Source organism: Apodemus sylvaticus, chromosome 9 (genome assembly GCF_947179515.1).
Source record: "Apodemus sylvaticus chromosome 9, mApoSyl1.1, whole genome shotgun sequence".
NCBI lineage: Eukaryota > Metazoa > Chordata > Mammalia > Rodentia > Muridae > Apodemus > Apodemus sylvaticus.
Genome location: NC_067480.1, coordinates 39,134,382 through 39,160,432, shown reverse-complemented (window position 1 = coordinate 39,160,432; position 26,051 = coordinate 39,134,382). Strand labels below are relative to the sequence as shown.

The window sequence follows — 26,051 nt, the reverse complement described above, 5'->3', positions numbered from 1 at the left end:
GAAGGAAGGAAGGAAGGAAGGAAGGAAGGAAGGAAGGAAGGAGGGAGGGAGGGAGGGAGGGAGGGAGGGAGGGAGGGAGGGAGGGAGGGAGGGAGGAAGAAAGGAGGGAGGGAGGGAGGGAGGGAGGGAGGGAGGGAGGGAGGGAGGGAGAGAGGGAGGGAGGGAGGGAGAGAGGGAGGGAGGGAGGGAGGGAGGAAGAAAGGAGGGAGGGAGGGAGGGAGGGAGGGGGAGAGGGAGGGAAAGGGAAGGAGAAAAGAGAGAGTTCTTTCAGCTATCAGTCCTCCATCCCCACCTACAGCTAAAATCCACACCCACCTCTGCCCTCCTCCCTCCAGCCACCCACCGTGCAATAGAGGGGCCTCACCCAGCTCAGCAAGGTGTTATAAGGTAGCAGTGGCAGCAGCAGGGAGGTCACAGGCAAGGGTGCCAAGGGGTGACTGTTGCTGGCCTTGGTTTGTTCCTCCGACCAGTGGGAGATCCCTGGACGCAAGCCCAGCTTCAGGAAGATGTTCAGCCAGGTACTGATCAGCTGGGACACCTGTTTCTCCCCTCCTGTTGGTCCTGCCACTGGCTAAAGGTTCCTTCCTCTGAGGCTATTTTCTGCCCTGGGGCTAGGACATAACCAGTGACTTACAGGAAGTCTGTAAAAATGCACCAGCCTATAGTGGTCCCAAAGGCCAGGCCAAGCAATAAAGAGGCCAATTTGTTTCCATCTGAGAAATGCTGAAACTTAATCCCTGAGCGAGCTGAGCTTGCTGCAGTGGTGGCGGCTCCCCACCCACAGCAGAATTAGCTGCCCCACCCCCACTTGACTCCCAAGCTGCCCTTCTGTAGCTGGGAATGGGAGGGGGCAAGAGAAACAGCAGCTTTGTCCCAGCTTGCCAAGGCTGCCCGGCCCCTGGTCTGCAAGGGTCTCCAGGATGCAGGCAGGGTTCCTCCAGACCTCGGGTGATGTGAAGATCTGAGGAGAAGTGTGGGAATGGTGAACAGTGGGGACCAGAACTCAGGCTCAGCTGATGGTGCAAACACTACTAGGAAGCCATAGTCTCTGCTTAAGCTTCTGTCTGTGAAACAGGGGCAAAACTACCTGGCTCTCAGGAAAGTGGGCAGAGGTAAAGAAGGTGTTGGCTTTCTGCAGTATCTCACTGGGGGGGACACACGGGGGTTGGGGTAGATTGCCCTCTAACAGCAAGCATCAATTAGCACAGCCCTTTAAAGAGGCCAGCCTGTCACTGCCTACAACCCTGAGAAAGGTGTCCTATGAATTGCACAAATAAAACAGTCCATCCCCAAGACAACCTTTGATGGCATTTTTTTGAACAAACAGAAAAGGCAGATTGAAAATAACCTGAAAGATCTGTTACTTGAATACAGGTTTTAAAGAAATTACTAATGAATAAAACATGGCACACATGTGTGGTGGAATATTATGCAGCTACAAAAAGGGAGAAGCTTCTTTATGTGCTATTTGGAAAGATTGTCATCATCTACTATTTGGGGAAAAAGTTAGGGGAAAGTCATTATAGTCCTCACAGTGGTGACCAGACCCTAAGTGACCTGGCCCCATTCGATGGGACCTTTCTCCAATCACAGCCTTCACTTCAACCACATTGGCCCCTGTTATGGTTATTACACATCCTAAGCTCCTGCCCCAGGACCTTTGTATTTGCTATCCCTATCACCTTGAATGGTCTTCCCCAGTTATATACCTGGGCAGTTCAATCCTTTACAAGCCTCAGTGAAACATAGGTTGGTAACCCCTGGATTTAAATTTCTAATCGCCATGCCGGCTGCCCATCCCAAACACTCATTCAAGAGAAGAGTTCAAGTTTCTTTGGTCTCATAACATACTCAGTTCCTCCCTGTTCACCCTGTGCCTTTAATTCTGTGTGTGTGTGTGTGTGTGTGTGTGTATTCATGCAGGTGTACGTGCATATGTGCACATGTGTGGCGGTTAGAAGACAATCTCAGATGTGGCCCCTTAGCCTCTGCCTATGTTTTGTGTTTAGTTTGTTTTGATTTTGAGACCCATCGGGTAGGCTGAGCTGTCTACCCAGTAAGCCTCAGGGTTCCTCCTCTCTCTGGCTCGCCATGCTGGGCAAAGAAGCACACACCATCATGCTGGGCATTATGTGGGTCGGGGGTGGGGGGGGGAGGGGTCAAATGAGAAGATTCTCATGGTCACACAAGCACTTTACCAACTGAGCCATCGCCCCACCCCCTAATCCCAAACTAGAATAGAAACCCCACGGTCTTGTTTTCTTCACTGTCCTGTCCTCGGCATCTGGGAAATCAAGGGGCTGGCGTTTCACAGGCATTCAGCAAAGGCCCAGGGAGTGAGTGGGGCAATGTACCTGAGGAGTCCAGGTCCTAAACACCACAGGGGACCCGGGCTCCCCCTCTCCAGTACAGTGGGCTCAAGGCTCGCAGTGCTGGAGAGCAGACCCAGTCTGGGAGGCAAATCCCCGAGAGACGAGCCAGCTGGGGGCTACAGCCTGCGTTTGGACGGTGTGAGCCAACACTGGACATGGGACCAGAGGTCTGCTTCATATGGATCTGGCCAGAAGGTGGTGCGCTTCACTTCAGGAAGCACTACAAGGCCCCTGGACTTTGGGATGAACCTTGTGATAGCTGGCCCAGGGAGTGGCACTATTTGGAGGTGTGGCCTTGTTGGAGTAGGTGTGTCACTGTGGGTGTGGGATTTAAGACCCTCATCCTAACTGCCTGGAAGTGAATATTCTGCTAGTAGCCTTCAGATGAAGATGTAGAACCCTCAGCTCCTCCTGCACCATGTCTATCTGGATAATCCCATGCTCCCACCTTGATGATAATGGACTGAGCCTCTGAACCTGTAAGCCAGGCACAATTAAATGTTGTCCTTTATGAAATTTGCCTTGGTCATGGTGTCTGTTCAGAGCAGCAAAACCCTAACTGATAAGTCTCAGAGTCTAAGACATTGTCCTCAGGCAGGTGCTTTCCTTCTCTCCATTTCAAAGATGGGAATACTAAGGCTAGAAGGTTGAGTGCCTTGCCCGAGGCCAACAGAAAGCAAGACACAGAGCGGTGACTAGACCAAAGCAGCCCAATTTCCAGCACCATGTTGCAACCCTCCGGGCCCACCTAGGGACCAGCCCTCCCGAGACTGAGTCCCTCCTTTCACAGGACACTCTGTATTCTTGGTGGAACCAGCCTGTTGCTGAAGCCCATGAGCCTCACGGGGCTTTGGGAGATCTGGCAGGGAGGGGCAGGGAAAGGAAAGGGAGTCAGTCAGAAGAGATAAATCACCCGTGGGCAGCCAAGGAAGTGGAGGGAGGGATGGCATCCAGGAAAGGACTGATCCTCTGCCAGCCCTCGATCCCTTGAAACAGTTCCCCTCTAACAGCCCCAAACTGTCAGTGGGACAGAAAGCAGGCAAGAAGACTGACCCCAGAGGGTGGGGTTCCGCAGCAGGAAGGGCTCATCTTTGCAGCATGAAAGGCCTCTGGGAGCCCCCTCCACCACTACCCCGGGCATGGAGCAACTCTTTGATGAAACTGCTGATGGGGAGGAGTGGCTAGGGCAAGCCAGGCCAGTCAGCTGCACAGCTGCTCACCAGCAAGCCAGGGGCCAGACCCTGTGCAGCAGCCTCAGGTGCCAGCCCAGGCAAACATTCAGGAGAAAGAGAAAGAGAGCAAGGCCAGGTATCCCCAAAGCAGGGAGGAGGGACACCCCAGTACTGAGAAGCAAACTCCGGAATCCAGAAACACCTGAACACTCCACTGAGGGGCTGGATTCTAAGGCAGAATGAAGCCCCTCCCAGAGGTCAACAGGCACTAGAGATAGGTCATAACAACTGCCACAGCCCAGGGACATCTGAGGGCCCGGAGATGTATCCACGGGCATGGTCCCAGGACCTGTAAATGCTGTTGGCCTGATAGACAGAGCCTACCAGTCACGAGGTCATGGCTTGCTCTACTATAGCACCACTGGGCACTCCTAGAAAAGGGGCCTCTGAAAAACTGAAATCACAAGGCAGAAAGTATCTTCAACATCAGGGGAGCAATGAGCACCAAGGCGCGGGCATGGCTGAGGGACTCCAGGGAACACGAATCCACCCTCAGCAGCACACAGCACCTGCCCTACCCCTCATTCCATACACCCTTACCTCCCACAGATCTACCGAGCATCCACTAAAGACCCAGCCTTCAGGAAAGTCCGGCTGACAGGACTGTTTATCGTTTCCCTTTCTGCCTCTGCTTTGTGCTTTCAGGCCCAGCCCTCGGTGCTCTCCATAACCTCAGTTTTCTAGACTTTGACCAGTGTCTCTCCCTCTTAAATATGAGGAATGGTTCTATATTCATTGCCAGGGTCTGTCCAGCCACATGCAGTCAGTCCCTCTGAAGCCAGCTGCTTCGAGTCAAGAGGTCGGCACCTGGCTGGGACCCTGTCCCATACGACTGTGTATTCTCAGGGTAGCTGAGAAACTTATGTGACACCCGCACTCCTATATCCCCAAGCATCCCCAGACTTGACTTTCCAAACCCCAGGTCTAACTTGTTGCCTACCACTTATAGTAAGTGATTAAGAAGTGGGGGAAGAGATTGGGCAGGGGTGGAGGGAGGAAAGGAGGCAGGGAAGGAGGGAAAGAAAGAGGGATATCAGGACCAAAGGAAGACAGAAGAAAGGGTGGAGGAGGGTGGAGGAGGGGAAGATGGATAGATGGAAGAAAAGATGGGGCATGGGAGGATGAAGCAGGGGAGGACCGAGGAATGGCAGGATGGAGGAAAGAGGGCGGAAGGAAGGTAGAGTGGATAAAAAGCATATTTGATAGGTCAGAACAGAAAAGCTTGTGATCGATGAGAACTTAAATTCCATTTCTTAGCTCTGACTGGAGATGGTTCACTGGGCCAGGACTGGCTAGCCTGCATCCATTCATCTCCAGGTCTGACAGGAGCAGAGCCTAAGGGGACAGAGTCCATGTTCCTCGTCCCCAGCCTCTATCTGGGCACTGGGCCGCTGGCAGCAGGCTTGGCACTGCTCAGAGTGTGGCTCCAGCCTTCCACCTCCACCCGATGGCAGAGATTGGGAGACCAAAGACTCATTCAGCAGGGAAGGGATCGGCTTACCCCGTGCTCCGGACACAGGCTGCCGCCCGAGCCTGCCAGCAGCAGTGCAGGGCGGGCCAGCGGAGGGACCAAGGGCATTGGGACAGGATGGCCCCAGCCTTCGGGAGCAATGCTAGGCAGGTGGCTGGCAGATGCCGTGTCATGGGGCTGGGTTCCTCTACCCACAAGGTGACACCAAAGTTCTGCTTAAATCCACAGACTGATCCAGCATACTGGAGAAGACTCCTCATTCGAAGAGGTGCCAGAGAAACCCAGAGTCCTCCCAGCAGCCATTTCATCCATATGCACGTCAGTGTCACTACAGATATCTCCCCAATGAGGCACAGCCCTAGCACCTCAGTGCCTAGTCTCTCTGCCCACAGGGGCCAGGGGGACAAAGCCTGTCTCCCCACTATGGCTGACGAGATATATGACTCACTCAAACCTCTCCTGCTTGATCTAGGCCTATCCCACAGACTGTGACATATCAAAGACAGTGGCTTCCATCAACAGCTTGGAATTCCCTCCTTCTTCTTCCCCCACCTATCTTGAAGTCACAGCCCAGAAGAGCTGGCTTCTCCAATACCCAGTGAAGATTTCCGAGCAAAATCCAGCTCAAGAGCCCAGCCTTGTGGTACAGCACTCGGGAGGCAAAGGCAGGATATCTCCAGCTTAACACTAGCCTGGGTGTTACGTTGAAATCTGGAATGCCTCCACGTACTCGTGTCTTAAATGTTTGGCCCTAAGCTTGTGGATTTATTTGAAGGCTCTTAGCACGACATGTCTGGGGAGCCGGCTGCTAGAGGTTGGTGTTTGAAAGTGATGCCACCCCTTGATCCAGTGGCCTCAGCCTTTGGCTCCACCGCTGTGGATGGGTCCTCTCGTATACTACACCACGCCTGCTGCTGTGGAAGAGCTTTCTCCTACCGCCACACCAGCGTCATGATGGACTCAAGTACCTTTAAAACCATGAGCCCAAACACCTTCCCTCTATAAGCTTTTCCTGTCGGATATATTAGTCTCATACACACAGACACACACAGACACACACACACACACAAACACACAGAGCAGATGGACAAAGAGACATAACAGCTAATATGCTGAGCTCCACAATGAGTGTGAGGTTAGCCTGGGCAACACGATCAGTGTCAGGATAACCTGGGCTACCTATAAGGACCTTCACTCAAAAGCAACCCCAAGTATTCAACACACATACTTGAAAACTCATTCTCTAAGGCAAACCCTCGAGACCACCCCCTCTGTTTTCTGAGGTCATCTGAAATCTGCCTCTCACACTCTTACAAGTGTCCCCTGCATCTCAGGGAGAAGTTTCAGGAAGCAAGAATTGCAGATGCCTTGACAGAGTGCCCAGGGCCCCATTCCCAGGGTGCACATCTCTCCCTCTGTTGCACTGCAGTGGCTCCGAAGACTTCCTACTCCCCAGTTTCCCCACTCCTATGCCTGGGGTGGGGAGTGGGGCCACCATCAAGGGCCTTCTGTCATCTGACTTGTGCCCTAGGGTTCAAGGGAAGTGGGACCCGAGCACAGGGAGCTCATGTCTTCCTGAGAGAAGAGAAACCTTGCCTTTCTATGTAATAAACCTTGCAACCCACACATCTCTGGGGGTTTAAGAGCAGAACACAGAGGCTACAGGAGGATTGCAGAGATACAGCTCCCTCTGCTCTATACTGCTGCTCTAAGCTAGATGGACAAGAGCTGCCTGTGGGCAGGTCTGGTGGCATGCACCAGCCACTCGAGTTCCAGCTGCCAAAGGTCTTCTGTGGTACAAGGCTGAAATGGCCTGAGCTGCTTGAGATCCTATTCCAGGAGATCACCTGAGAGGTGGGACCCTGGTGCGAGAGGCAGGACCCTGGTGGGAGAGGCTGGAGGAAGTAAAAAGCTCCCCCCAACCCTGCCACACACACAGAAGGAGTAGGGAGCAGCATGTGGGCCACAGCCAGAGAATCTGCTAAGCTGCATGAGAAGTTTCCAGACCTCAGGACGAGGAACTCAGAGTCACAAATCCACAGGCCTCCAATTCTGTAGGTGATTTGCCCAGCCTCTCAATGGTACCAGGCAAGCAAGTTCTAGAATGTTCATAACCTTTTCTCTTCTCACCTTGAAATGTTCAAGTTAGGACTAGAGGACATGCATGTATGCACATGTATGTCAAACATATACAACCTGCCACGGGCACACACATGTGTGTCCAGTGATGAGCGGGAGAGGAGCCAACTCTGATTTGAAGTTAGAATTTACCAGCGATATAGGTATTCCATCATGTCAGGTAACCAGAGAGGCAGCCATCCTGTCAGAGTAACCAGAGACGAGATAGGACTGGCCTTCTCGTCATGGAGAAATGCAGAGAAGAGCAAAAGGGCAGAAGTGAACAAACCAAGTGGCTTTAGGATCACTTCCAACATGGTCCAGCTCAGTCTATAGGTAACAAGACAGAGCTCAGCCAATGGTATCTGGGGGCAGGGAGGGTTAACCAAAAGTACCCAGCACCCAGAATTGGGCTATCACTCTGTCACAGTCACCAGCACCAGCACCAGCACCACCACCACCATCATCATCATCATCAGTAGCAGCAGCAGCACCGTCATCATGGTTGGTTTAGAGCTGAAAGCCCCTTTAGGAATCCAACCCCCTTAACTCATTGATAAGGAATCTAAAGGAGGGTAAGTCTCCTGATGTTGGAGCAAGTGTCCTGAGTCTCAAAAGAGGGTCAGAACCCAGATGTAGATTATTCCCAATGAATAGTGGGAAAGGAGACAGGGACCTCTGAGGAGGGCAGGACTCATAAAATCCCATCTTTGTCTGGTCTCCTCCAGCACGGTCACCACAGACGCATGGTCACCACTGACTCAGAGTCCTGCCAACACAGCACTTAGCAAACATTGAGCTTCTAGCATTGACCCTCACTGACTCTGAACACCACCTCGATGTGGAAAGTCCTGTTAAGGTACCTTTTTCACAGACATGATCTCAGAAGAGGCACAATGGCTTCACCAAGGATCACAGCTTTACCCAGTGAGTTCACAAATAAACCATATGACTCTAGATTCCACACCACTGACTCTATGGTACAGAGTGGTCTGTTCTACCTGTCCTCAAGTCTTCTGTCTTCTGAGCATGTACGATCCAGCCCCCTTTGGAGCTACATAGCTAGACATAGACCTTGGTTTCTTTTAGCTGATGAAATGTGAGCAGAAACAACATGGCAGTCCCTGGAAGGAGCCCAGCACACACCCCAGTCCTCTTCCTGGAGTGGCAGCAATGAGAGACACTTCTAGATGAAGCCACCCTCACCAGGAAAGCCATAAGGAACTGAGGCCTCTTCTCGTCCTCAGTGGGCAGATGCCTTGAGCAGGGAGCGTGCTTGGCTGGAGAAAGCCATGTGAATGGAGCTGTTTGTTACCGCAGCATCGTTGGCCTGTGCTGACTGACGCACCACTCTGTCCTTTTTTTTTTTTTTTTTTTTTTACCCTGGAGCTCAAGAGTTGAGAAGCTAGGATAATCTCGGCCTCTGATAAGCCCCAAAGGAAACACTGTTTGAGCTTAAAATGAGAAGACACTCCTACACCCTAGTTCCATAGGGACTAAAAATGAAGAGCCTCAGGAAGGGGACACCAGGGACGCCAGGACCGAAATCTCAGGCCTCCCAGACCAGATCTTACTCTCCATCTCCCTGTGTCATTCCTCTGTAGTTCTCTTCTCACTTGCTGCCTGTTTGTAATATCTTTTCCTTCTCCTACCCCCCATCTCTCTCAACAAAAGAAGTCAGTCCTTGGACAACCTCACCTCCATAGTCACCCAGACCAGAGACTCCTGACTGTAGACAAGGGACTCGTCTCAGCTGAGACAGAAGAACTGAAGAAGGTTAGAATTCTCCCTTTAGAAAATATATGGTCTCCTCAGAGCCTGGAAAACCAAGAAAGCTTGGACACCAGACCAAACCCCTGGCCACCTGCCCTGGCTCTTCTGGGTACCTCACACAGGCAAACCCAGAAGCAGTGGACTCCAACATCCTTGCCATCCCCGCTGGGCCTGGAATGAGCTTTCTTCTCCCGTCACCCTGGCTTCCAGTCTGAGAATCCGCTTGCATGTTCCCATTTACCCAGCATCAGTCCTGGACCCCTGATCTTTCCTCCCTACGGCTTGATGGCCCAGGAGTCAGAGGAGATCAAGCAGAGAGCACTGGGGCAGCTTGGCTTCCTGGCTCCTCGGACCCAGAGGTCGTCCCCACCCTGTTACTGAAACTTGTTTCAGAGAGTGGTGTGTTGGAACCTTCTGGAAGAACTTGGACACTGCTCTGTGCAGCATAGGCAAAAACAAAGCCCTGCCCCCACGCCAAGGGGTGCTGGGACCTAGGCATGGGGCTCAGAACTCAGGCCAAGGAACTAATGGGACTCCTGGAGGCTCACACTGTGGTGTCAGCCAAGGCCAAGCTGGCAGGCTCCACACCAACCCTGAGGGAGGGGGAGGTAGATTTGAGGAGGAGGGAAGCAGGGGCCAGACACCTCCCCTCCACCACCCAAGAAACCTAGGATCCCCACTTCTCCCCAGTCAGGAACCCAGGATTGAGTCATCCCCTCCGGGTCACAGGCTGCGGAGCACAGTGTACGTGAAGGAAGAATTGGGTACAGCAAAAGAAAACCACTAAAGTAGGTCCTACTCCACGATGTCTATGTCCTCCATGAAGAGGACCTAGGGACACACACACAGAGGGAGACACGTGCAGACAGACAGACAGACAGCAGTCTGCATGCTAAGAGGGCAGGCCACAGGGACACCAGCCCTGATCTCAGAATCCAGTCCCAGAACCATGAGATGCATTTTCTGTCACTTAAGAGAGACCTGGGGTGCCTTTTTATGGACCCAAGACAACTAAAACAATAGACCCTCCACCAAGAAGTCCCTGAGGTGACAGGTACTTTCTGGCCACAGTCCCCAGACAGAGCCTATTTTCAATATGGGCTCCCATCTCTCTCCTCTGTTCCTTCGCTGTCTCCTGCTCCCAGACTAGGCACAGATAAACCACACGTTCCCCACAAATAAGGGGACAAGAGGTCCCCGATTCCTTCTCTTGACCATTAGCCACAAAAAGGCATTTTATTTGTCTCTGGGCCTCAGCCAGGGACAGCCCTGGGGTCTCTAGGCACAGTGGGAATGCAGTCCAGGGGCAGGCAGCAAGGAGCACACAGTCAGAGTACAGAATAGCCATTCCCTGGCAACTATCCCAGCGCAGCTCAATCAGGCCAGGCAAGGAAAGGGACAGCACAGCCCTGAGCTGCCCCCCTATGGGCAGAGGGCCAGCTGCTCTGCCTACAAATAGGAGCCCCTCTGTCCTGAGGACCAGCTGACCTTTTAACTGGCCCGAGGTCCCGCCCGCTCCATCTCTTTGCTAGGGAATTAGATCATGGGGTGAGGGCTGCAGAGCCAGCCATGACCTTCCCTTGTCTGTCCTGCCTGTCCTCTGAACCCACCTGCTACCCCAGGTTCCCCTGTTCAGCCCTGGCCTTCTGTTCTCCTTCTTTCCCTCGGGCTCACCCCATCCATTCCTTCTGGTCCTTAATTATTCTACCGTTGATTCTCTTGGCACTTCCGAGCTCATGAAATATTTTTACTTTTATCACTACACTGCATCTGCACCAGGGAGAGATGGTGAGGCATTAAAAATGCCTCCAAATTGCCCTGTGTTCTTGTTAAAAATGCAAACTTCCCCAAAATGAGAAGCAAGGAGCTTGGCAGCAGCCTCCAAGACGATTCATTCCATCCTCAGTTCTACCCCAGGCCCAGGCCACTCAGCCCCTCGAAGACGGGAACTGGGTGTGGGGGACAAGGACCATAGTGGGAGAGGAAGGTGCCCTGAGGGTGTACAAGGGTAAGCCACCAATCCTGTGGTGCTGCACATAAACATGCTCTGATGGGACCCCTGAATTCTAATCTTCCTTCCCTCTCCCAGCCTTGCTGGTATCTACTGATGTCTGTAGCATGGCTTTCTGAGGAGACCCGAAGAGGAGGCTGCCTGGATGAGGGTGACAGAGGACATCAGCGCAGAGGTAGACAAGCGAGAGCCCCAGGCCATGGTTTTCCTCCCCAGTACCACTCCATCACAGAAGGAAGCTCCAGGTGGCTTTGTTGGGGAGAGGGGTTTGGCACCAGTATCCTTAAGAAGGTTCAGCCAGGGTCTGAGGAGGAAGTCATAATCCTGCCTTTCAGAAGATCTCAGTTATCCTGATGTCAAAAACAGATACAGAGGACCCTCTAGACTGTTCTAACACTCTGCCATCCTGTGGCTGAATCCAAAAACAAACCTAGAGCCAGAGCCAAGAGGACTCAAAGGTTACTCAGTGCTCTATCTAGTGAGCCTATTTCACAGGCTCCACCCCTCATCCCTCCTACATATTCCAAGAGCCAACCAAGTAAATGGGCTGCCACAGACAGACCCCTCCAGAGCCTCCTGCTCTGAGTATGGGATATGTCAGTGTTTTCTGCCAGTTAAGCAGGCACAGGAACTGCACCCACTCTCTGGCTTTTTTCCCTCACATCTTGGAACTCCACACTGAGTTCTCAGATATTTTTGCTGTTGGACCCCCAAATACGCCATCTGCATAGCCATGCTCTGACCTCTAAGAACACGGAGAGCAGCCTGGAGTTACCCAGGGACAGGTTCCAAAGGATTGAAGCCACCTCCTCTGTGGATACTCCAGAGAACCAAGGTCACACAGGCCAGGGCTGGTCAGTTCATGGAGAGCCTGGCAGCCAAGGGTCACCCACCTTCCATGCCATCCTCACGATGCCCATTGAAGTTGTCATAGGAATCCCAGCGGATGAGGGGGTCAGAAGTGTTATAGTCGACAGACACACTGGGCCCATTCTCCAGGTGTTCCATGCCTGTGGGGAACCGGGAGGAGACAGGACGATATTAGCATGGAATAAACACAAGGCTGACGCTCTCCTATGGACAGACCATCCCTGAGGAACCTGCTTATTGTCTCAAATGTCTAGGGTGGGACGACTTGGGTCACCTGCAGACCCTGGAAGTCTCAGACTAGATCATAAGGGCAAATCAGGAAGAGGTATTGAAAAGGAAGACCCACCCACCCCCACACACCCCAGAGAAAGCAAGCACCCACCCATGTCCTGCCCTGGGGCAGGAGCAAGGGTCTGCTCTGAAGATCAGAGAAGGGATAAGGGACAGGCTTATCCTGAACCACTGTGGGGACAGCAGGGAAATCACAACTGTGACACTGAAAAGACACAGACTGAAAAGGTTATCACAGGCCTGCCCCTGTCCCCTACTTTAGACACACATCTGCAAGAACAGGCCAGTTCTTTTTTACATCCTCAGAGTCAGCACAGAAACTAGTCAGGCCATTCAAGGTAGCCTATTTTCCTTGTTTGGCAGTCCTGCCTTTAGTCTACCCAGAGTCCCTCTGCCTGTAACCTAACTTCATCTCCTCCCATTCTATTCTCAAATAAAATGAAGAGCAACTGGTCTCTGTATTTAGAGTCTAGACGAAGCAAGGCTGCTTGTTATTAAACTGGCCTTCAGGTTGAGCCACTTCAGTTCATAAATACCCACAATCCACCCAGCGCCTCTGAGTGCTCCCTGGCTGTCCCTTCCATGTGCCAAAGGCCTCAGTTGTTGACTATATCAAGATGGTGACCTAAAGGGACCAGACCAGTTTAGTTACCTCGGCGCCTCACTGTCTGCATTTATCCTTATTATACAGAGAGTCGGGTGTAGCTGGGATCTTTACCTTGGCCTGCTCTAAATCACAAGGAACAACATCATGTTTACAGAGGGACCGTGTGCAGATGCGGAGACTGAGACAGGGACAGCAGAAGGGACGGGACGGGGAAGGGACCACAACGTGGTCTATACCTTGAATTTTCTCTGGTCCATAGGAAAAGACAAACTCCACTTTGCCATAGTCAGGAAATCGATCATCTGAAAGAGACAGAAAACAAAAAATGGGCCACAGATCCCAAAGAGAAAAGAATTCAGTCATTCATGCATCTAAGGATTGACTTCAATCCCTCGCCCTCCTTCTGCCTCCATCCCTTGAGGACTGCAATTATGGGGGTCAGGCTTAGGGCTTCCCAAGCCTGCTAGGCAAGCACACTACCAACTGAACTTTATCCTCAAGCCCCTCTCTCATTGAAACTGTAGGACCCACCCTTGCCAGAATTCTACTTCCTGGGGCAAACACAACCCTTCCGGTTTCTGACTATAGTACACCATCTTTGGCACTCTAAGCCACAGCCACTATTTGCACCATTATTTCTAGAAATCAGTTCTAAGTAGCCCCCTCGCCTCACCACTCTGAAGGTGAACTATTTGTCTCCCATGAGTCCCACCTCTCCCCCCCCCCCACCACCCTTTTGGTACAGGGTCAGGATAGACTTGAACTCAAAATCCTCTTGCCTCAGCCTCCTGAGTACTGTAGGCATATTCTACCACACCAGCCTCATTTCTTCTTAAATCTGAATAGGTTTTTAGTTACTCCATTGCTTCCCTCAGATACTATGCCCGCTAGTTTTATGTCAACATGACACAAGCTAGAGTCACTGGAGAAGACACTAAACTGAGAAACTACCTCCGTAAGATTGGGCTGTAAGCAAGCCTGGCAGGAATTTTCTTAATTAGTGATTGATGGCTGCGGGCCCAGCCCATTGTGGGTGGTGCCATCTCTGAGCTGGTGGTCCTGGGTTCTATAAAAAAAAGCATGCTGAGCCATGGGGAGCAAGCCAGTAAGCGGCACCCGCCATGGCCTCTGCATCAGCTCCTGCCGCCAGGTTCCTGCCCTGCTTGAGTTCCTGCCCTGACTTCCTTTGATAATGAGCTGTGATAGGGAAACAGAACCTGAACAAATCCTTTCCTCCCCAGCTTGCCTCCAGCCCTGTGGTGGTTTGAATATGCAAGAACCGGGCCTGAGGGGGGGCATTATTAGGAGGTATGGCGTGGTTGGAGGAAGAGTGTCACTTTGCAGGTGAGCTTGGAGACCCTCCTCCTAGATGCCTAGAAGACAGTCTCCTGCAGGGCCTTCTGATCAAGATGCAGAACTCTCAGCTCCTCCTGCACCATGTCTGCCTGGAAGCTGCCATGTTCCTGCCTTAATGATAATGGACTGAACCTCTGAATCTGTAAGCCAGCCCCAATTAAATGTTGTCCCCTATAAGAGTCGCTTTTGGTCATAGAGTCTGTTCACAGCAATGGAAACCCTAACTAAAGCAAGCCCCAAGTTGGTCATGGTGTTTTGTCGCATTAATAGTAACCCTAACTAGGACAGATATTGGTGAGGCTTCTGCTTGTGGGTCTGCTGATTCTCAATGGTTCTCCAGACTAGCACCATGCAAGAGGAAACTAGGAATACCCTCCCTCCATACCATTCTCTCTGTGTCAACTCAACCTCCTTTTGATTTTGTCAGCTTCAGCTTCATCTTGCTTCAAGACTGATTATAATCTGTCCTGAAATTCATAAGGCCTCCCATGTACGTCCTCCTGGCTTGGATGCAAAGAGTTCTCACAGAACAACCCTCTCATCACACATCAGAGTACACAGGAGGGCTACCCCTCCTCTGAGCTGGCTCCTAAGTGCTTTCTTCCTGAGCCTCGGTTGTGGTAGATCACCAACCACTGATTATAGAAAGAGATTTCAACAAAGATGACATCTATTTTGTGGGATGTGTTCCATGAGACCATGGACTCTCAGAGTCCGGGTTTAACTGTTTTCTCTTTGTATCTCCAGAATCTAGAACAGGTCTACAATGTTTTAGCACACAAGTGATGCTTAGTGGATGGGTGGCTAGGTGAGTGAGTATGCTAATGGGTGGATAGTGAATGTATGTGTGGACAATACATGCATGCATTAGCAGATGAGTATGCAGATGGATAGATGGTGGATGATGTATGTATATATGTATGTATGGATGGATGATGGATAGATGATGGATGGATGGATGGATAATAGATGGATAGATGGATAGATGGATGGATGGATGGGATGATGGATGGATAGATGGATGGATGATGGATGGATGGATGGATGATAGATGGATGGATGGATGGTGGATGGATGATGGATGGATAGATGGATGATGGATAGATGATGGATGGATGATGGATAGATGGATAGATAGATGGATGGATAGATGGATGGATGGATGGATGATGGATGGATGGATGGATGGATGGATGGATGGATGATGGATAGATGATGGATGGATGATGGATAAATGGATAGATAGATGGATGGATGATGGATGCATAGATGGATGGATGGATGGATGGATGGATGATGGATGGATGGATGGATGGATGATGGATAGATGATGGATGGATGATGGATAGATGGATAGATAGATGGATGGATGATGGATGGATAGATGGATGGATGGATGGATGGATGGATGGATGGATGAATAGGCAGACAGACCAATGTGTAGAAAACAGAACAAATATGCAAGTGGATGATGAAAAGTGGATGGATGAATGGGGTGTTAATAGGTAAGTAAGGGAATGAATGTGCAAATGGATGCAAGCATGAATCCACATGTGCATGTGTGTATATGTATTCCAGGCCTGAAGATGATTTAAACAGAGCCTTAAGTGTGTAGAAGACTCCAGCCTCCCCTAACCAAATTTCCTCCTCCTTGTTGCCACCATCCCTATGCACATGCACCCCTCTGAAGGATCCCTGTTTCCTGCCTCAGCTGTCCCCACAAGACATCTTAGCATTATCAAGGCAGAAACTACATCATATTTCACTTTGATTCCAGCACTTAATACTGATCCCAATATTAAGACACCTGGGAATGCTAGAAAACTGACTCCCAGTGGTCACACAGGGCAAGGCAGACAGGAAAAGAAGACAATATGGAGCAAGAAGTAGAGAAGGGAGGGAGGCACAAAATATCTCAGAGGTCCTGGGGTGCAGAGAGGGACCAGAAAGGAACTGAGCTTGGTCTCTCTTGCAACCTGAATTCCTAGGCCACCCCAACCTCAGTCCTGACCGGTCACGCTCTCCCCTTCAATTCCGCACACTGTCATTTCTGAGACTTGACAGACCACGTGGCTCAGAGAAGATGGCCCTTGCATCTGCTACGTCATCTCAAACTGGGCTCCTCTCCTGCTACAAGAACCCCATCGTGCCCTCTACCCCCTATCAGGGATCCCACCTTTGAAGGCCTCATCCAGATCTTCCTTCCCAAAAACAACCCCCAAGTCATGGATAGCACAGGTGTGGAACTGCACTCGGAAGATGACGTCTCGAGCCGGGCTCCGGAACTTCTTGTGATAACACTTCAGCTGCAAGGGAAGGGGGCAAAGGGGAGAAAGGTCAAGTCTCAGGGAGCCTCCTGACTGGCTTTACCAGCTGAGTCCCAAGTCTCACCCCAAACCTACAAGAGAAAGGTCACCAATGCCAAAAAACAGCTCAGAGCTCTTTGGGAAAGTTCTAGAACAGAAGAGGAGGGGAACAGTCTGGCGGTGTGGGAAATGCCCTCCCAGATGTTTCGGCATAGAGGTAGGCATACAGAAAGGAAATGCAGCCTTAAACTACAGCAAGCAGGATCGGGATTAGGACTGGGAGTGTCTTTGTCACCAGTCTAAAGCTAGAAGGTCTCAGTTCACACTGAGGGGCAGCTCCCTGAAGATGTCCCAGAGCAAAAGATGAAGCTAGGAAAAGAATATCCTCTCCAGGGGAAGAAGCTGGACCGTGACAATGTGAGCCTGGGAGGGATACAGGAACCCACAGTTCTAAACCAAAGCTTGCAGGGGAACAGTTGCATGTCCCATGTCCCCAGGGTAGGGCAGGAACAGGACAAGAGAAGGGACACTTGAGGAGGAGGAGGAGGATGGAACTCACCAAGATGTCTCCCTTCAAGAGCAGCCCTGGTTCAATGGTGATACAGATGCTAGCCTGGCTGTCCCCAGGGATGTTGCTGAGAGAGAGAGAGAGAGAGAGAGAGAGAGAGAGAGAGAGAGAGAGAGAGAGAGAGAGAGAGAGAGAGAGAGAGAGAGAGAGGTGATGAGGGAGCTCTGCTGAGGAAACAGCCTCAGCTCTCCCTTCCTCCTGCCCCACTCCGTCCTCCTCCCCAGACTACTTACTAAATGCCAGACGTGTACACAGGTTGCATGGCTTGGTAGATGCGGAGAAACGGTCGGCACCCTGTCAGAGAAGGGGCGGGGAGTGTGAGGTTAGAGCCAGAAATGATCGGAGGGATGAGGGACAAAGGGGAGGGAAAGGAGGGAACAGGAATGAAGAAAGTCTAACTTCCCTCTAAAGCAAACGTCCACTCCTCAGAGTCCTCTGCCTCTAGGCATGAGCAGGTGTCAGCCTGACGTGCTGAGGCGTGAGGTCAAGCTCACTGAACTCTGCCTAGAGCCCCACACCAGCCCAGGTGACACAACAGCTTGCCGCCCAAGGCCACCGAGAAGGAAACAGAGGCTGGAGGGAAGGGATGGGACATGTACCTCCTTTAGACTCAAAGTTGGGGATGCCGTGCATGATCACGTGATGCAGAAACAAAGGCTTGTTGTTCATTTTGATGGAGCCAGAGAGCAGGCCGCTGAAGTAGTGCACGTATCTGCACAGGATAAGGTGTCATCAGGGAAGGGACTGTGTCGTCCCGTCTAGCCGTCCACCCACCAGGCCAGCTATCCACCCAGCCATCTACCCACTCACCCACTATGCATCCATCCACCCACCACCCACCAATCCATCCACACATCCATCCCTCCACCCACCCACCCTCCACCCGACCATCATACACCCATCCACCCACATATTTATCTACCCCTCTACCCATTCACTATTTCTTTAAGAACACCACCCTAGGCTACCATATACCCCCATACACATGCACCCACCCAGGCCATATGAAAAAGAAAAATATATTCAAACAAAACTGAAAATTTCTGAGCCTGGATCCCACTTGGCAGTCTCTAGCACCCCCTGGTGGTGAACATGAGCATCTCTTAGCTGTCTGATTCCCAGGCCAAGCATCGGGCTGCCCAACCAAACAGCCCTAGCAGCTATTGAGGCAAACTTTGCTTTTGACTATTCTCATAGACCTTTATTCTCCTCTGTCTGTCTGTCTGTCTGTCTGTCTCACACACACACAGCCATAGGTAGGTAGGTAGATAGATAGATGAGAGAGCAAACAGTAAACGCTTGATAACTGCAATGGTTATTTTATTTCTTGCTAAATGTATGGAATGTTGTATATTAACTTCTTTACATGGGATCTGAGATAATTAACTTCCAATAAGTATCCTAATTCTAAGCTGGTTTGTGGTTGGGTTTTTACTTTATTTCTTTGGGGGTTTTATTTATGGTGTGTGTGTGTGTGTGTGTGTGTGTGTGTGTGTGTGTGTTGCTAGAGACTGTGCCTACTGTCTCCTGCATGCTAAGCAGTCAACAGACTGAGCTATGTAAGCAGCTCTAGAAACCACTAGTTCTTCTAATAAAAATCTTGCCGCTAGAACAGAAGGGCTGAGACTTCTTGCTTCTTTCCCACAGAGACAGAAAATCAGGTCCAGAAAGCGCCGTGACACACACCAACATCACACAGACCAGGGGATGGGAGAGAGAAGGAAAGACGTCTAGACTTGGCGGCCTCTCTGAACCACAGATCAGTCCTCTGGTGCTGACCGGTTGACATTTCCTTCTTTTCTGATTCACTAAAGAACCAGATTGAACCAGATAAACCAATCAAATGCAGCCTGGGACTCTACAAGAGCCAATAGCCCCACAGGAGGGTAAGACTCTAACTATGACACCAGAAGACCTCTCCCCACCCCCATCTCTTGGCCCCTTGGCCCTCCTCCAGGTCCAGGCCCTAAGCCTGGGTGGGGCCACCTCAGCCTCCCCTAGCAAGATAATCTGATGGGCATTGCCAGCTCCTATTCAGGGCCCTGTCCAGCCCCTCTGGCCCGTTACTCAAACCGGAAACCTGGAATGGCAGGTTCCCATCAGATCTCCTGACCAGGCCAACAGGATGTGTCTGTGTTCTGGGGACAATGAGTCCGAGGGCGGGTGACAATGAGTGGGTGACCTACAGGCAAAGCCCCTCCCTTCACTCCTTGCTCTTCCCTGTCCAACTGCTGGGTTCCCTGTAAGCAACACTGACAAGGAAGCAGAGGGAAAGTGGCGGGGAATGTTCCGGAAGTCAACAGCCGCACTTTCTTATGTGTGTAGAGAAGGTGGCCTGCTCCCAACAAACACACTGGCCCATGGGACCTGGTGGCAGACACGAATAACACGCGCAGTCAACTTCACACGACAGCTGCATTGCATGCAGGCCTGTGAGGAGTGGTCCTCTTCTCTTCCTCCTCAGGGGAAGCTTGGCCTCTGCGGCTCAGCGTCACAGCGATTGTTCAGCCTGCCTTCTCCAAGCGTCAGTGAGACACAGCGAAGGTCTACATCCCTACTCATAAGGAGACTGTCACCTTCAGGACCAACGGTGACTGAGACCAAGCTGTCATGTGCACATGACAGACCGCCCCGCCCCCCCGGGAGCTGGTGCATGGTCTCAGACCTGCACTAAAGGCTTCTAGGAAGCCAGTAGTCAGGGACGATGTGCTGTTGTAAGGTGCCGGACTCCTGGGTACCTGGAGAGGACTCGTGCACTTTTATTTGGGTTTCCAACTACAATGGCAATAGTCCTCAGGAGTGACTGCAGCTCCTGTTCAGATAAGCAAGGTGGAGACATGGGTGTATGTTGGGGATCCTCAATATGAACAGGTAGAAAAGGCCCTTGGAATCTATAGCTAAGTTCTTAGGGGGTCCAGAAGCCACGGGGAGGGGGGTCTTTAGCCTCCAGCCTTCCTGCCTGCTCTGCCCAGGCCCCCTACCCTTGGTCAGGCCCCCCACTTTCACCCTGCCCGCTCAGACCTCACCCCTGGCATGCATCACTCTGAGCCAGCCCCATGCCGCCCATCACTCTAGCAATCGTGGTTTGAATTTTCCTCAAAACCACCTGTTAGCATCTGCAGCAGCTGTCTGTTTGTAAGCATGCAGTTGTTCATAGGAAGCTGGCCCACACACGTCCTTGTGTGAAAGATTTAGTACCTCGTCCTAGGTGTGAGAATGGGGCTGAGCCAGGTAGCAGGCCCACCACGCACAACCATACCACAATTCCTACTTTCTAGGTCTCCAGTCTAGACTTGGGCTTGCCGTGACTGCAGCCTCCCCATGACCAGTTGACCCTGGATGCCGCCCATGGGCCGCTTTGGGTCAAAGAACATTGAATCAGGTGTCATTCATGGGCAGATCTCTTCAAGGCAGCAGGTAGCATTGCCAGACACAACCCAGCCCGCTTCCCAGCCCTGTGCCTAACTCAGCCACCACTCACTGTGGCCCCTGGCCCTGGCTCTGCCCTGACCTCGGGTCCCCTGGACACATCACTGGCCCAGTTAGGGCTTCAAAGTCTCCTCCACCAGAGACTCCAGGCTGTCTCCATGAAAACAGCCAGTTCTCCCTGTCACCCTCAAAGCCGGAACACTCCCCAGTGTGGGTCTTCTCTTTCTCCCCTCCCTTCTCGTCTTTTTCTCTTTCCCCTTCTATATTCCATTTCTCCTGTCTTCCCTCCCTCTGCACTGTCCTCTCTTTCTATCCCTCTGTTTCTGCCTCTCTGTATTCTCCCCCAACCTCTGTCCTTCTCCATTTCCAACTCACCCCCTTCCCATCTAGCTTTTTTGAGGGGTGGGGTCACTTATTTAATACCTATGCTCTAAAAAGAACCACAGCACCCTCAGGGAAGGGAAGGGACTCTGCTCAGGCAGCCTGGATGTCCCAGTACCCACTGCCATAGCACAGTTCCTCAACTCTGGCAATGAATGACTCCATCCGGTCCTGCTTCCTGTCTGGGCAATTATTATGACACTCTAGTAAGAACGTGAGGATGGGACCCTTAGCAAAAAATTACAAATTCTCCTGAGAGAAAGTGTCCCTTAGAGTGCTATCTATGACCTCCCAGGACAGGCATTAGGGACACCAATGCGTGTGTGCTCATCCACACGCTGGAGTAACCCTGCCTCCCGGGCACCAAGAACAGCACCTGTCTTCTTTACACAGGGACCTGCCCTCCTACAGCCATGACTTAACAGCATGTTTTCTGCTAGAGGCGCCAAAACCAACTGACACCCCAACCTGTGGGCACCACCATACCTGTGCCATTACAGGTTAAACGCCCATGCTTGGTACACTCTCAGTTAAGTAGATGTCCACCCCCTGAAGGTGCACAAAGCCAGTGTCCACCATAGGAAGTACACACTCTGGGCCTGGTTGCAGGCACCCACCTCCTCTGGGATGGCTGGCCAATGGGCAAGATCTTGTCCTCATAGAATCTCTTCATTGCAAACCGGTCCAGAGCCTGGTCAGCACTGTGGGGAGACACAAGATGGTCCAGAGAAGCCACTTCTACACCCAAGGGCCTCTTGTCCCCTCTCTCAGAACCCCTCCCCCCAGGCTTGCACAGCCCCTCAGCCAATCCTAGTCCCTGTAGAAGGACAAGCGCCCCTCTTCTAAACATGCTACACTGAGAAGCTTTCAGGAAGAACATGCTCAAGCATGTCTAATCTGTATGACACAGCCAGGGGTTCTGCAGCCTGACGGCCTCGGCACTTATCTCTGGACTAATTGGCTCCGGGGGCATAACCCTTTCCATCAAACCTTGCCCACCTCATCAAACGAGGCCTAAAGGAGACTGGATGAGGTGACACCATAAGGGTTTGGCAGCCGTGGGTGCATATGTGTCCTCTCAGCAGACACAAGGCTGGGCTTGTTTCTGAGACCCTCCACACGGCATACAGAGATAATTCTGGCATTCCAATAACTTTCAACCCTGTTTAGAGTAAATGCTAAGTCCTCGTTAAAGCCAGCAAGGCCATTGCTCTTGGTTACCTGACTGTCCCCAAGCCTTCTCTGACTCTATATTCACCAGTCCCTTTTTCCACAGCTCTTCTCTAAGACTGACAGAAATCCTTTAGGTCTTTAGGACCTCAGGTTCCTCCCCTCCCCCCTCCCCCCTCCCCCAGCCACCACCCCACTGCCCCTAGTCACTTCTGGTCTCTCTGTTTTCATTGCCACAACCATGAAGGCTGCTGAGGGACTTGATTGGTATTTGAAGTCCTTCGGGGCAGGGCCTGGGCTGTAACCTCTACATTCTTCCAAGCACCATTATTGCATGGTCCTGGACACAGCAGCCTCTGAGTAGCTGTGCTAGATGAACAAGCCCTTGGCCTTTGTGCTGATTGGAGACAGCATGGGATATGCATACTGGCTGGTTCTTGCTATTTATCCCAAACACCCAGACTAAAAGACAGCCCTGAAGGCTTGAGGTAACTTCCAGATTCTGATGCAAGATCCCTTTCTGACTCCTTCCTGGATCGTTGACGGTAACAGAAGGCAACCGAGGGAGAATGAGTAGCCCAAAGCTATCGGGTGGGTGTCTTCCATATGGGAGAAGATGCTCCTCCCTGTCACCAGATGTTGCCATCCTGCCTCAGAGCTGGGGGCACTGTGTCTATCTCTGGAGGCTCCTGCACCTCTCATCTGTCCTGATCCTCTTTGCCTCAAGAAGGTAGATACCATGCAGGTGGGAGTCGGGTGTCCCCACATCAACGTCCAGCAGACAGAAGTTGGGATAAAAGACAGCTGACCTCTCACCTTGCCGAAATGTTGCTGTAGTGCAGATACGCTGCAATGACAACCCCAATCCTGCCTCGGTTTCCCTGAAAGAGGCAAAAAGAAATCATTGGTCAGACAGACTCTGCTGTCGAATGTCCGTCCAGAAGCCTGGGGGCCAAGGGTAGGAGAGAAGGGTGCTGTTCTGGAGAAAAGAGGAACACTGGGGAGGAAGGCAGGAAGACAGGAGTCAGAAAAGCCAATGCACCCTCCACTGCCAGGAGGATAAGTCATGATAGCTTCTGCCCCCATTTGTTGGCGTTGTACTCTTGGGTAGAAGCTATCATGTTCTAAAATAGAAAATGCAAAGGGGTGGGTGAGCACAGTCACGTCATCTGAACACCCATGCAGTTGTACACACACAGGTATGTGCACAGGTGGACCACCCCTACTCTTACCTTGTTGTGGAGAACAACGACGTTGTGGGGGTCTGCATTGAGCCAGGTGTCCATGGCCTTACAGACACTGCATATCTTCTCCAGGGCTGGTGTGTGCAGGTCAGGCCAGCCAAATTCCAGGACCTGTGATTGCGACATAAGTAAGAAAAGGAAGGCCTAGCAACACCATCAAGCCAGCCAGCACAGTGTGGGCGCAGCCACCAGCAGCCAGGCCTCTGCTCCTGTCCTGTCTACCAGTCCTGCTGAGAGGCAGGGCTTGAAGAGTAAAGGCCGTGACCTGGGACCCAGGCTCAAAGTAGGGGCTTAGGCAAGCCATGACCCTTTCCCAGAGCTAGTGTCCTCACAGGGGTGTGCCAAGGTCTACAACGTAAGACTGTGATCTCAAAGTTTCCAGAAGGGCCTGGACCCAGGCTTTCAGCTCCCCTCCCAAGTCCAGTTCAAGGCTGACAGGGTGTCTGAGGAAAGGAAAGGGTCCCCAGATGCTCACAGCCCTTTGGATATACAGACTGCCCATTCCTGGGCCTCTGAGAGAAGTCTGAAGTGTGCAGAAGCGGGGCTTCCCAGACTGGCCTTCAGCCCTCAAGGCCTCCTCAAGCCCTCTCTAATTTCACAAAACACTAAATGAAAAGAGCTGCTATTTGGCAGGGCCCACAGAGCATGCCTAAGCCAGCTGTCCACTTTCAGAGACATGATCTGAGGCTCAGAGCAGTCTGCTGCTTGCTTAGCATCTCATAATGACGGGCACCGGAATCCAAACTAGAAGCCAAGGTCCCCAGCAAAGTCTCTAAAAACCCACTTAGCAAGCAAAATAAACCCTGGGGACAGGCACACAGAGATAAGACACAACCCCAGCCCCACTCCCAGATACCCTGTGTATTCCCTCCCCAGGACAGATGAGGTCAGAAACCACTGTGTGAAATTTCAGTCGTTGGTACTACCGTCCATTTTGCAGATCTGAGATGCCTTTGAACTTGGAACTGTCATGACACTCACATAACAAGGGACATGTTCTCTCTCCCGATAGCCCAGGCTAGGTCAGGCCTAGTCTTCCCAAAACAGCCACAGACTCACCTTAGCGTGGAGCTTTGTGATGTCAGGTCTCTGCTCAGAGAGGTTGAATAGCTAGAAAGAGACAAAGGGAGAGACCAGGAAGAGTGAGGGGGAAGACGCTGGGAGAGGGAGTTTGTCCCCAGTTCTCAGGAGTCCGATCACAGGCCAGCCATGAGCTCTTGGACTCCTATACCTGCTGTCGCTCTCTCCTCGAATGGAAATTTCCACCACAAACACATGTTGGCCAACAGGATCAGCAGTGAGTTCTCAGGAAAGGTGAAGGCTACCAATACTCGGCCTTGCAAGTGAACATCCTGAGCTTGGGATGAGAAGGGATGGAGCCCTGCCCACTGGTGCTGAGTGATAGTGGGCGTCCATCTCTGGCTTTAAGATCGAATCCCTCAACAAGACTGCTTCTTGGTCTTCTACGATGTGGAACGTACTCACATCCCACAGCCTACCCTGTCTCCCATGTTCCTTAACCCTCTAAAGGGCTGTACAGAATTGCCCGCCTCTATCTCACAACCACAAGTTTGACAGTAGCTGTCATATACCTGAAGGAGAGGGGACAGACTCTAGAATGGGCAAGATGGAGGTGGGTGCAGCAGAACACAGACATTCTAGAACTCTGCATTCCTGAAGCCAGAGGACTCCGGATACTCCCAGGACCATTAAAGAACACACTTAAATGACAGTAACAATGTCACAGCAAGCTGGCTTCACTCCCTCAGCAATGCCCATTTTGCAGATGGGAAAACTAATGACCAAGACCATACATTCAGCTATCACGGAGGCAGAGTAAGAACCAGGACTTTCTGGTGTTTAAAGCCAGGCACTTCCCAGTGCTCGGCATAGATGATGGATGGACTGCTACAGAGGCCTTCAACACACACGTCCACTCAGAACTACAGAATCTGGGACCTTTGGAAGCAGTCGGGGATCTTGTTAGGAGACATTCTTGGATGCAGGGTGATCGTAAGACGAACAACCGATGTCCTTATAACCACAAGATGGAGGCAGCGAACAGAGCCACGTGGCCACACGCCAGGGAATGTTTGGGAGAGGCCAGGAGTGAGAGCGAGGGAAGGAAGGCAGTTTTCTCCAGGAATCAGGGGAGCATGGCCTCCCTGACAGCCAGATGCCCAGCCTCCACAACACATTCCTGTCATATTAAGCCAAACAGTGTGTGGCCCGTTTGTTCCAGCACCCTTGTGCAAGCTCCTTGGGTCAGCTCTGTTAGACATGGCAGGCAGCTCCCAGGGACTCAGGGCCAGCAGTCCAGCCCTCACATGACTCCCTCGAGCAAGGACCTGAGCCTCCCTCCAGGGTCAGCCACCTTCCTGCTGTAGAGGAAATCTCTGCCACCCACCTCCCTAATATCAGGGAACTTTAGCCAGCCACAGGGTTCCCAAAACTACCCTTGGCCAAGTCTGATGCACCAGAAGCAGCTCCACAGCTCCCACACAGACTTCAGCCCTCTCTCTCCAGGGCTGTTCTGAAGGTAAAGAGGCTATCGGAGGGCCTGGCTTGTGGCGAAGGCTCAGCAGTATGAGCCCTTCTTCTCTTCTAGTCAGTCCACGGACACATTCACACGTTCTCACAACCACGTGCACATTCACACACATGCACTCACAAGTGGTCACCAATTTTCACACTCAGGTCACACACACACTTGGCTCCAGATGCTACACACTCGACTGCACGTGCTCTCCTGAGAATCAACTCTCTCTGAGGTAGAGTGAAGTCCTGGGCTGTGCAGGACGCCCAGGGTAAGGAAGGGAATGGCGCCGGCCAGCATGGGGAGTGGGCCGAGG

General features: G+C 51.9%; 1 protein-coding gene across 8 annotated transcripts in view; it reads right to left on the bottom strand.

Moving 5' to 3' along the window:
- Window positions 1–26,051, bottom strand: part of Tns1 (tensin 1) — a 195,033-nt gene that overhangs the window by 57,339 nt on the left and 111,643 nt on the right. For all 8 annotated transcript variants that reach the window (XM_052193078.1, XM_052193076.1, XM_052193077.1 and 5 more), the window contains 10 exons: window positions 24,259–24,309; window positions 23,188–23,310; window positions 22,772–22,836; window positions 21,403–21,486; window positions 17,575–17,687; window positions 17,209–17,269; window positions 16,967–17,042; window positions 16,278–16,407; window positions 12,982–13,047; window positions 11,871–11,987 (listed from right to left, as the gene is read on the bottom strand). In XM_052193078.1, the coding sequence (XP_052049038.1) occupies window positions 11,871–11,987; window positions 12,982–13,047; window positions 16,278–16,407; window positions 16,967–17,042; window positions 17,209–17,269; window positions 17,575–17,687; window positions 21,403–21,486; window positions 22,772–22,836; window positions 23,188–23,310; window positions 24,259–24,309 (886 nt within the window). The remainder of the gene's footprint in view (window positions 1–11,870; window positions 11,988–12,981; window positions 13,048–16,277; window positions 16,408–16,966; window positions 17,043–17,208; window positions 17,270–17,574; window positions 17,688–21,402; window positions 21,487–22,771; window positions 22,837–23,187; window positions 23,311–24,258; window positions 24,310–26,051) is intronic.